The following is an 11,930-nucleotide window of genomic DNA, read 5'->3' on the forward strand; positions in this document are numbered from 1 at the left end:
GTCTCCGCCCCTTCACCCCTAACCAGTTGGCTGCTCCTCCCTGAGCCTGGTTCTGCCAGAGGTTTCTTCCTGTTAAAAGGGAGTTTTTCCTTCCCACTGTCGCCAACTGCTCGCTCAAAGGCTCTCATTTGATTGTAGGATCTCTGCTTTGTAATTTAAAGCACCTTGAGGTGACAGTTGTTGTGATTTGGCTCTATATAAGCAAAACTGAATTAAATAACAGCACGACTGGTCAGCTGCTATTGTCGTCCTGGAGCAACACAGACTGGCGCTGTAGTAAGCCAATCTGCATCTGACACTGTTGTGATGCACATTGCGTGTCTAACAGAAACCACCCTTTCGCCATAAACGCACAGAGACTCACAATGTGCAAATGGTGGCATTTACATTGCTCTGGAACTGACCTCCTTCACGTAGAGACATCCACATACTGCTATTGTTCGCTGTGTCCATTTGTGTCCCTGCTCATTGACCTCAGTGTGAATGTTGCATCTTCACTAAAGCCTGCTGACATTTACCATCCACACTTTATTCACAGATAACTCTCTCTGACTGTTCCTAGGAGGAAAAAGAAGTGCATTCGCTACCTTCAAGGAGGAGGCTGCCCCAGCCCAACTTCTTCAGATTTAAGTGCTATAGACTCTCCCCCGTCCCCTTCTCCCGCCCGACACCGTCTCTTCCAGCTCCAGCGGCCCCCCTCCCCGGGCTGCTCCCCGCCGCCCACCTCCCCTTCGGCACGTCTCCCCTTGTCTCCGCCAGCGCATGCACTCTCACACACGCGCTTAACTCCGCAGCAGTCTGCCGGCAAACGCGGGGACCTCCGCACGCTCGCAGCAAAGCACCCCCACGCACACCCGGAACTGTCCAGCAAGCAGACGCACAGCCCGTCGGTGCTGTCGGCCGCCAAGGCCGCAGGACTCTCTCTCAAAGTGCTAACAGAGACCCAGTGATGGCTGTGGTCTGCTCGCATCAACAACCCCCACACTCCTCAGCTTCCTCCAGAGCCGTTACGATCATCCTCATCAGCTGACATCAGTTTTATGTACACCCCCTCCCCCTGAGGTTCATTTGATGTTACAGAAAAAGGAGCAAGTTGAAGGCATCGATCCCTCCCCTACCCCACCCTATCCTCAGTAGGACAGTAGCTGTCTCTTAGTTCAGAGGCTGGATTCATCAATATCTGCATTTTTACGGTCACAAAGTCCTTCTCAAAGAGATCTGTCACGTGACATTACATTAAGCTGAGGACACAAGCCAATTTGAAGGATCCAGTCACTGAACTGGTGACCAAAAATCCACCAGCTTTAGAACACATAGTAGCGAGCAATGCTAAGGTGCATGCAAAAACAAAACAATAAAAAAATGATTGCGGTTCTTTGGCTCCACCTGCTGCAGTTAAAACTCAACTGAAGTGATTATCATACTTTATGGATAAGTAACTCCATAGCGATGACAATCTGACATACTTTTACTCTTAAAGCTTCACCATCACATCCATCTCCTGGAAATGTTATCACCCATTTATAAGAACCACAAGAGGGGAGCAAGGACCAACTGCCACCCAACCTGACCAGCAGAACCTCAGATTCCAAGAGGCATGGATTCACTTTCAATAGCTGCCATTACACAGTCTGACTCTAAGTTTCCCCCTTTTTCTTCCCCAAACATTTTCATGAATACTTGTGCAGCTTCTTTGACAAAAAATATATAAATATATATTTCCAGCAGTTTTAAAAAGAAAATTCTGAAGTTCACATTACTTTTAGGCACTTTCAGGCTGTCAATCTATGGCTTCACCAACTGTTACATTGTTTGTGTTTTTGCATAATTAGTGGTATTTTTTTGTATGAATCTCATGATTTTTAAGGTCAGGCTTTCTACAGGTGGGAATCCCTCAGAAGAGTGTTATTGTCTTTTAAGTCTTGTTTTCCTTTGAACATTTTCCAGCGCAGCAGATTAAACTGAGACCAAATGGGTACTATTATATTGCATTGTGTTGTAAAGTTTTATAATTAAACTTTTATATGGTTTTGTGTAAAAAAAAATTTAAAAAAAAAAGTTTAAAAAATATTCTTTTAAAAAAAAAGTTAGTTTCTACCATTTCTTAAAGCAATACATTCGTTTGTCTTGTGCAAAGTTTTTTTTGTCAAGTGTCATGGTCTTACTCTGCATTTTTACAGCTAACGTAACAGACATTTTGATTTTTTTAATAAGGCTTTAATTTTCTTTTCTGCTTAGTTTCTACTCTGTGGACAAACTAGAAGCTGAGTTTTTTTGTACAGCAATATAGTTTCCCTCCACCAGAGAGAGCTATTGTGCTAGAAGTAGTTTGCAATAGTGGCAGCACCTCAAAGATGTCCAGCATTTTATTTTATTTTTTCTTTTAAATGCCTTTGATGTGTTATTGTGTTTTTGATTGTTGTAATAAAGTGTTTTGACTATCTGGTCCACGATTCCTTGAGATTTAGACCCCCACCAACCACAACTAAAAACAAAAAGTGACAGACACCATCCATTTAATGTTTTATTTACTCCTTCAGTATGTTTGAGCATCCCAAAAACCAGCATCAGAGCTTAACTGGGAAAAGTTTTCAATTCGCTACAACAGCGCATGTGTTACCCAACGCTGCGTGATAACACAAGTACTTCGAGTCCAGGGGGACATTATGCATTTAAAAACAAAGTAATCATTCTACCTCAAACTTCACTTTTCCTATAAACGTCTCCTTGACATGGTTTCACAAAATGGACACATTTACAGAGCAAAAAGAAGAAAACAAATTCACCCTCGCATATCCATTGTCAAAAAATGCATTTTATTCATTCACTTAACCTAAAAGAAAACAATGTCAAGTTTAAAAAAAAAACAAAAAAAAAAAAAAACAAAACAAAAGGCAGAGCAGTTAATAACAGGGGAAATCTGAGGAGTCTTCGAATCTTTAAAAGGATACAAAGCCGTGAAACCAGGACCATTTATTTTATGTCAATACACAACGTGAGTGTGCGCAAACAGAAGAGAGCTTGGCTTTAAATTAATGACACCACACAGGCAAGTTAAAATAGTCATGCTATTATCAGAAATTAAGGAAAAGTGATGGTGGTGGGGGAGCGAGGGATGTGGCTCTAAATATACTAAATGTAAATATTAACAAGTATGAACAACGCCAGTGCAACCAGTTAGCAGAGAGAATCCTTTTCAGTGTGGTAGTGTTGGCAAGATCTTCCTCTTATTTTTCTTCACACCACTGGTTCTCTTTGCGTACCTGCGGAAGAGAGGGACAAATTAATAATCCACAAAGGTGTGGAAGGCAACTTTGTGATCACCATTTTAATCCCATCCGCAACATCCAAGTGATTTCTCGTTGCTTATGAAAGTCTTTTGTTTTCTGACAGACAGCTGATGGGTTGGAATAAGTACCTGGGCTTCCTCCTCCTCTGTGAAATCATTTTTGATGTTGAAAGTCTTCCTGATCTCCTCTGGGGTTTTGCCTTTGATCATGTTGGCCACCGTCTTGCAGGTGACATCTAACAGGCCTTTGATGTCCAAATAGTTGGCGGCCTAAACAGAAACATGGAGATATGAATGAGGAGCTGCAGGAGGGAGGGAGGCGGTGAAAGAGCACACAAGGACAACTGATACCTCAGCAACACTTAGATCTCTGAACCCAACAAAGCATATTGTGTTTTGGATTTGTTATTTACACCTGAATAAAGTAAAAAGCGTATTTTGAATTACCAATCCAGTCTGATGAGGGATGATAGTTATCCCTGAAAAGCATTTATATACAATTTATTTTAAAAAACAAAACAAAAAACCCCCACACACCACACCTTTCCCATCGTCCTTAAGTAAATTACCCTGTAGAAACCATTTAGCCTTACATATGCTGAGCAGTGATTGCTTAATAAGACTTCTGCATTGATTTTCATAAGGCACAGGAGCAGCTGCTGTGCTCTTCTGAACCCCTTCCTCTCAGCCTTTGTGCTTGTAAACATATTCAAGTCACGGGGGGTGGGGTCAACTCAGGTTACTGACGCAGGACCGTCGCTTTCATTTCCACGAAGCTACAGACACACCACCCATTTATCCATCTCTTCCAGGCATTGCTAAGGTTACATTTTACATGAACCTCAACATCACTCCATGTTGTTTCACACGTTGAGAAAGGTGGAGGGGAAAATTTTTTTTAATTTTTTTATTTTTAAATGAATAAATGAGTCTTTCCAAATCCCTCCCTCTTCTAAACACAGTTGCCCAAACCACCAGACCTCCAGCTGTTGCTAAGCAACATTTGTGTCTTGCTTGAACTGGCCACTGAGCGAAATAAATAAAGTATAAGAAATAATTTTTCTAAGAAAGATGAAGCATATTAAAAGGACTACAAGAGAAAATAAACACTGTATATAGAAAGGTGCATAAAAGTGATTACAATTTAAAAAAAAGAAAGAAAAAAAAAAGCCACTATTTATCAACTCCAGCTGCTGACTCTGGATCAGCACTCCAGAGCCAGACCATTTCCATTTAAACCAATTCTGCTACAGCCAGTAGGATATTTCACAGACCTGTGACAGGTCCTTGTAGATTCAAGTAGATTTTGCCAACTGTGAAGTTTGAATACATAAAGAAAAATGCCATTTCCACAGCTCAACTATATGAATGCACGCCGCTCTCCCTCTCTCTCACACAGAGTACTTGGGAGACAACTATACAACACAAGCTACAACACTATAAATGCATTAATTCACATAAGTATTTGGACTTCTCAGTGTAAAGCACAACCTTAACATTTAAAACCTCAAGCAAAAAAAAAATGTCAAGCCTTTCGAGACCTGTTTAGCGGGGGGAAAAAACCCCACACACAGAGTGCATGAGAAAAGCGTTTGCCTCCTGTGGTCAATACAAACAAATGTGGAATAATTCCCTTAATTGTAACGCAAAACATCAACTTTCCTTCTGCTTTGGTTTCTCTGCCTCCTGCCAGCTGAAGGTCTTGTTTTTACTGTCCGCCGCCACCACATGTCAAAAGTTGTTGGTAGGTTTGTTGAGCTTTTGACCCTAAGACCGCATCATAGTTCTGATGCGGCACCGAGAGCACTGTTGTGAAGCACAAACCCACAAACCATTAAAAAGTAGTTTCAGAGAATAGCTTGTGTTCTTTTTTTGGCCGTTTTTGGGAAAGCACCTGAACACTTACGAAACAGCGATTAAAATCACACGACATAGCATAGTGTTGTCTTTATAGCTTGTGATATCGTACCCTTTTGTCATTACGCCCAATAAAGAGAAGATAACGTTAAAAGTTGGGTGAAATCCAGTGATGGTTTCCTGCTGAATGGTATAAGAAATCTGGAAAAGAACTGATACCCTTACTCCACCTGACTTTTAGTTAGAGTCGCACTAAACATGTGATTCCCTCTCTTGGAGGGAGGCAATTATCACAGTACTACCAAAAGCACAAACACAAAAGGAATACTGCCAAAATGACAGGCCTATATCAGTGTTAAATGTTGATTATAAAATCTACACTGCAGTCTTAATGGTGGCTGTAGCTGTAGCTCAGGTGGCAGAGCAGGTCAGCCACTAATCAGAAGGTGGGTGGTTTGATCCCAGGCTGCATGCCAAATATCCTTGGGCAAGATACTAACCCCATGTTTGCCTACTGGTGGTGGTCAGAGGGCCCGGTGGCACCAGTGTCCAGCAGCCTCGCCTCTGTCAGTGCGCCCCAGGGCAGCTGTGGCTACAATGTAGCTTGCCATCGCCAGTGTGTGAATGAATGGGTGAATGACTGAATGTAGTGTGAAGCGCTTTGGGGTCCTTAGGGACTAGAAAAGCGCTATTCAGATGCAGGCCAATAGGCTCCAGTCATTTATACCAGACCTGATAGAGGAGGACAAAGCAGGTTTTGTCAAAAATAAACCGGCACAAGATATTAGAAGGACCCTACACATTATATAGCAACTACATAAAGACAATATACCGGCTCAGTTGATACGTTTTGACAAAGAAAAAGGCCTTTGATCGAGAGAGAGAGAGAGAGAAAGGAATTTAAAAGAATATTTTCATGCTGCACAGATACGCCAGATAACATATTGGTGTAGTGATGATTATGGGGCTCGCTGGAAGGATGTGGAGCTCTCCACACTCCATGTCCCAATTCAAACAAACATAGGTATTAAAAAAGACGCCTGAATACATAACTAAAGACCAAGATAGGAACCCGATAATATCCTTTAAATTAAATATATGATATGGCACAGTAAAGGAGTTAGGAATTGGTAAAGAGCTTGGATTGCTAAAATGGGTTGCTTTCGATGAAAAATTTAGACCAGGACAACTGGACTTTGGTTTCAAAACATCACTGAGAAAGTGTGGTATGAAACGTGGAAAGAACATAAAAACAACTCAATCATTAAAGTGGAGAAAATTCATTTGGGAAAAAACTAATTTGCTTTTTTATTACACCTAAGATTAAAAATAAACGAACCAATACACAACAACAGTGTTGGAAGCTGATCATACACACATTTTCTAGAAATGTAGAAAAATTTCACACTTTCTGGGTCAAAATTCACTCACCTCTCTGTGATATATTAGATTATATAATTCCCAGAACTTGCCTTGTTTTGTATCTTGGATACTTTGAAGGTGCTGTACATGTAAAGACCACTACTTGGCTAAAATTCTCCTTTCTGCAGCAAAGAAGGCCATAACCAAAAACTGGCTTAAGACAGAGGCACCAGGAAAGAAGCAGTGGAGGAGGACATAAAGAAAAACAAAAACAAAAAATAAATAAAAAGGTTGGGTGAAGTGCTGCAGCTCAGGACTCAGAGAAGGAGGATTAAGTGACAGACACATCAGTGGGATTATGTGACAGTCACTGCAAAGAAAGGGAGGGATACTTCACTGTAGCTAACTGCAGGGACACCATTGACAGGCTTGCAGTTTAACTGAGCATCTGTTAACCACTGTTTTTGTTTTCTTTTGTTTTAAAAAGGTCCTTTTTCTATTAAAACTGCTTCAATACAAATATAGACAACTCAGTAAGATTCATTTGCAATGATGTGATAATCAACCATGTGCAGGGGTTGCTGTTAAGGTTAGGTATAGGGCAAGGTTTTGCTTACACCTGTTAGTTGTAGTTCAATCCAAAGAAAATGCAAAATAATTCAAGTATGTTTACCAGAATGAGTTCAAACAAGGTGCCTTGGTCCACTTTGAGGAACTCCTGATCCCATACAGGGATGTCATCTGTCCTTTTCTCCTTGTTCTCATCGTCCTCAGGAGGAGGGGGGTCATCTTTGTGATGAGTGCACCACTGAATCACCTGAAAAAGAAAGACGGACAATAACAAATAAACATGTGGTTTTAACCAAGGTAACCCATTATGCACAGCACCCATCAGCTGTTTAAACTGCCCATAAAAGGTTTGAATACCAAAATTAAATGGCAATTCTTTGCCACAAATTAGGATCAATTCACACAGATTCCAGGTCGTTACCTCCTTGTAAGAAAGTGTAGGAATGAGAGTAGTAAGGAGAAAAAAATATATATAAAAATCAGGACTTCTCGGTTGCCAAAATTGTGATTAGATGATTTGCTGGCATGAAAATAAAAGGTAAAACTGAGGATGAGAAACGATCGCATTTTGTCCATTTTTCCAGGTCCACCTCAAAACTTTGATGTTCAGATTTTGTTGAAACTCTGAACCACATCTGAGCCCATTACGCTCAGAAAATACATCAGCAGCTCTTTCCAGCTATAACACTGTTACACTGTCCAGCTATAACACAAGTTTCCTAGATTATTACAATGTGCTTCTAAGATGTGTTTTGATTGACTGGCACAGAAGATCATTTCAGCTTATTCTTTCAGCTTTAGCCTGGCAGTGCTAAAATGTTAAAACTATAAGTGGAAGACAACCAAACCCAATTCAAATTCTTAGGCGAGCTTACCCGCAGGACACAAAGTACCACTCTTTGCCACTTACGAGCTCTGCTTAGACCCTCTCACCATATACAAAAGTCTACATCATCTTCGAGGACACCATCACAGGCTAGAAGCTAGCGCTTTCATTTACATTTGCCTCCCAACTACAACCACGAGCAAAGCCCAAAAATTCAAGGCACACAGATTCTATGGCCTCTTCTTCCAAATTCTTTTTTAGATTAGCAAATGATTATATGGCCAAACAATTTCTGCCAACCCTGACCACCTAAAGCCATGAGAGGTAGCTTTAACACTGCTTTCTTCGGACATTTATTCATTTTAAATCTGTGGACCAGTGTTTACTTGCTTTACCAAAGAAAGTCATTCACTCCCCCTCTCAAATTTTCATCGTCCTTATCAATCGGAACCTTTGTGTCAGGCCACACAACAGGCTGGGGTTCCATGTTAAACTTTGGTAAATATAATTTGCCTATGTATGGGAAATTAGTGTGTACCAAGTAGGTCTGCTGATAAAGCAGCTCATTCATCACTTGCTCATATTATAATAAACTAAGGTTGTAAGAAAACTCCAGGGCATTTGCCTCACAACATACACCATTTGGGAAGCATGGATCTAAAACATAACCTTCTCCAGAGCAGGTGAGATGAACGCCATTAGTTAATAGCATCTCAGGAAGCAAGGAATCAACCCCTCCCACATCCAACAAAACACCACCCACAGTCTGTGTGTGAACAAAAAACCCACTGGACACTTCAATATGAGCATTCTGTACCTTCTTGAGGATGGCAGCATTCACGTTAGGAAGGGGAACGGGATCATCATCTCCTTCATCATCCATTCCCAAATCTGTCAAAAGATTCAAACATTACACATTTGTAGCCTATGTCCATATTATGGTTTAATTAAATGAAGTATAAACCCTATATTTGTTAACTGCGGGGTGTCCTATTTATGGCAGTTGTGACTTGATAACCAAAACGTTTACCGTGATTCAACACTTACCTTCAAGCATGGTCTTAATGGTGACAGACTGTTTGGCTATCTCAACGTCCACCTCGAAGATTTCCCCATCAGAACTCTGTAGTTTTATTGTGGGCATTATCTATAAGGCAACACGTTAAGATATTAAAAGCCTGTGCAAGGAGACAACACTTCTGAAAAAACAAACTTACGAACCTTAGTAGTGAACACGCATTAGCATCTGCTATTCTACGTCTGGGAGTTAATGTGTCAGCTATCGCAAAAAAGATCGTTTACATGATTATTAGTCGAATACGGTAATAATATCCCACTAAATAAATAACTAAAAATTACCTGTGCGGACCTTAGTATTAGACAAACTCAAAACAAACGTTAAAGCTTACCTCGAGCTAACCAACGATTAGCTACCGACGACACGGGCTAAACAGCGGCAATGCTAGTCGAGCAGCTACCTTTTATTTGAATACAGTTTATAGACAACTGAAGCTGTTGCGTGTTATTACTTAAAACACATAAAAGTTGTCTTCGCTGCTTTTTGCTCAACCATAATATTTTAATATTATCGGTTAAAATTTAGGCTAACCAGGAAGCTAGCGTTACCATGCACAATGTTATAGCTAAGCTAACGCCTAATATCGACGTTAGTTGAGGCCTCTTAGCAGCCACAGCGAGGCTCTTCAAATAAAGACACAAGCAAAATTAAACAAAGAGCAGTTCATCCCAAGCTGCAAAACTCAACCTGAGCTAACTAAGCTACGTACCGTGACTGTTTTAACGCTAATCCAGAGGTCAATTTCCTCTGTAGTCAGCAGCAGCACTCGACAGACGCGCAAACACAGACAACCGGTGGTAGTCCCTGGACCAACCTAAGAGCCTGAGCCTGCCTTCCGGCGACTAATACGCCGTTTTTCTTCGTAGTGGAGGGGTTAAGTATGGGCTCAAATTATCCACCCTTCTTTGACTGGTAATCTCAGGGTCCTTCTGCCTTTGGTATTCTGAAATATCCCAAGTCTCTTAAATTATTCCAAGATATATGTATAAGTATAATGTGATAGGCATGTTAGGTTTGCATACTTTCCCCCCGTATATTAGCATAGAACAGGATAGCCCTTTATTGTCATTGTACGTGTACAACGAAATTGTGGGTGCTCCACACCAACTGTGGCGGACAGCAAGAATAAAAAGCAAACAGAAGAAATATATACAGCCAAGAGGGAATGTATACAAAACAATATACAAAACAACTCACACATTAGAGAGATAGTGTTTGTTGACAGCCCGAAAGACCCAGGGGAAGAAGCTGTTTGTGAGTCTGGAGGTGTGGCCTCCACTGATCTGAGGCACCGACCAGAGGCCAGCAGGTCAAACAGGTGGTGAGCGGGGTGCAAGGGGTCACCTGTCTTGGTTTTCCTTAGACAGGAGGACCTAGTGATGGTCTCCAGGGGTGGAGACCATCCAATTATATTTTGGGTGGTGTTAATTACCCTCTGGGCAGCCTGTTCTCAGTTGTGGCCTCTGCCTACCCAGGCAGTAGGAGAGCACGCTCTCCACTGAGGAGCGGTAGAAAGCCAGCAGCAGCTTCTGCTGCAGGTTAGCCTGGCTAAGGACAAGGAGGAAGTGCAGCCACTGCTGGGCCTTCCTTACCAGGATGTTGGTGTTGTGGCTGTAGGTGAGATCAGCAGAGATGTGGGTGCCCAGAAACCTGAAGATGAAGACAGAGTCAACCTGTTCTCCATTTATAATGAGAGGGTAGTGGACTTGTCTGTGCCTCCTGAAGTCCATTATGAGTTCTTTTCTTTTAAGGACTTTCAGCTTCAGGTTATTTTCTGACCACCAGCAGGACAAGTGGTGGTCTCAAACTGAGCAAAGAAGGTGTTGAGCTCCTCTGCAAGTTTGAGGCTGCTGTTAAGGGTTGGAAGGCTCTGGCCATGTAGTTGGCGAGGGCTTGGATGCCTCTCCACGCCTGGTGGGGGTTGTTAAAGCGTACATTGGCCCACTTTAATGCTGTCCTACCTTTTCTAGACTGTTTTTTACTAAGACAGTCTAGCAAAGTCTCAAACATTTGAGATGTTTAACATTGCTGTGTAATTATAATCTTTTTCTTCTGGTTGTTCCCTTTAACAATCTGCTGAGCATCATCTCAATCATCACCCCAGTATCCTGTCCTGTCAGAAAAACCCTCTGCTTTTCTTCCTTGTCTGTGGTCTTGCTCTTCTGCTGCTGCCTGGGAGCTCCCTATTCATCATGCTTTGTCCTGTATATCAACTCTGTCTTCTCTGCACATGTCCAAAAAATCTCAGCTTCACCTCTCTAACTTTATCTCCAAACTGCTCAACCTAAACTGTCCCTGTGCTATACCAATTTCTAATCCTGTCCATCCTGCTCACTCCCAAATAAAAAATCTGAACATCTTCGGCTCTGCCACCTCCAGCTAAGCCTCCTCTCTTGTTTGGGGTCACTGTTTCCATATCATATAACCACCTGCTCCCCCTTGTGCACTCTTTTCTTCACTGTCCGTTGTTTTGGATGGTCGACCGTTATACCTGTCCCCCCTGGATAAGCAGAAAAGAATGGATTGATGGATGTATAGCGCTACATACTATTCTAATCAGTTCAGCTATATTGTTATAGTTTGTGTTTAACCCAGTTATTATAACAAAGAAATTTCTCAGCTTTTGAAGCTAAAAGCATGCCTCGTCGTTTCGAACACGACAGGAAGGTTAATCATTTCAATGACTTTAATTGTTTATAAATCAGTGCAATAAATTCTGTTATTCTAAATGCTATCTTAAATATAAAGATATTCACGAATATAAGATTCACTTGGGATAGATTATATTAAATAAGCCTTGTTTCATACAGTAATTTCCAAATTATATCCCTGCATGTGGTGTTTATCAAACCGCAGCGTTTATTGTAGTATTTAGAGCTACCATTGGATGGCGCTTTTCCCCTATTACGGATCCTCTCAAGCGGTTTCCATGGTGCGCTCAAGTGTTC

At 41.5% G+C, this 11,930-nt stretch overlaps 2 protein-coding genes across 16 annotated transcripts in view; one reads left to right on the forward strand and one right to left on the reverse strand.

The window, feature by feature from the left end:
• tcf7 (transcription factor 7) overlaps positions 1-2,788 on the forward strand; it is a 75,716-nt gene extending 72,928 nt beyond the window's left edge. For 6 of the 13 annotated variants that reach the window (XM_026181446.2, XM_026181455.2, XM_026181447.2 and 3 more), the window contains one exon: positions 563-2,788. In XM_026181446.2, coding sequence (XP_026037231.1) covers positions 563-950 — 388 coding nt within the window. In that variant the 3' untranslated portion in view covers positions 951-2,788. Of the gene's footprint in view, positions 1-538 lie in introns of all 13 variants that reach the window. The other 7 variants (XM_026181453.2, XM_026181452.2, XM_080307266.1 and 4 more) reach the window with 3 other exon arrangements.
• On the reverse strand, positions 2,512-10,326 carry skp1 (S-phase kinase-associated protein 1). 3 transcript variants are annotated; one of them, XM_026182581.2, is made up of 6 exons: positions 10,180-10,326; positions 8,952-9,051; positions 8,722-8,795; positions 7,182-7,325; positions 3,419-3,559; positions 2,512-3,263 (listed from the first exon to the last, which is right to left on the reverse strand). In XM_026182581.2, exons 2-6 carry the CDS (start codon positions 9,046-9,048, stop codon positions 3,228-3,230), a joined length of 492 nt encoding a protein of 163 aa, XP_026038366.1. In that variant the 5' UTR covers positions 9,049-9,051; positions 10,180-10,326; the 3' UTR covers positions 2,512-3,227. The 3 variants fall into 3 exon arrangements, with proteins under 3 accessions (XP_026038366.1, XP_026038364.1, XP_026038367.1); XM_026182579.2 differs by lacking the exon at positions 10,180-10,326 and adding an exon at positions 9,692-10,047; XM_026182582.2 differs by lacking the exon at positions 10,180-10,326 and adding an exon at positions 9,314-9,626.
• Positions 10,327-11,930: the final 1,604 nt, after the last annotated feature.

Source organism: Astatotilapia calliptera, chromosome 10 (genome assembly GCF_964374335.1).
Source record: "Astatotilapia calliptera chromosome 10, fAstCal68.1, whole genome shotgun sequence".
In the NCBI taxonomy this organism is placed as follows: Eukaryota; Metazoa; Chordata; class Actinopteri; order Cichliformes; family Cichlidae; genus Astatotilapia; species Astatotilapia calliptera.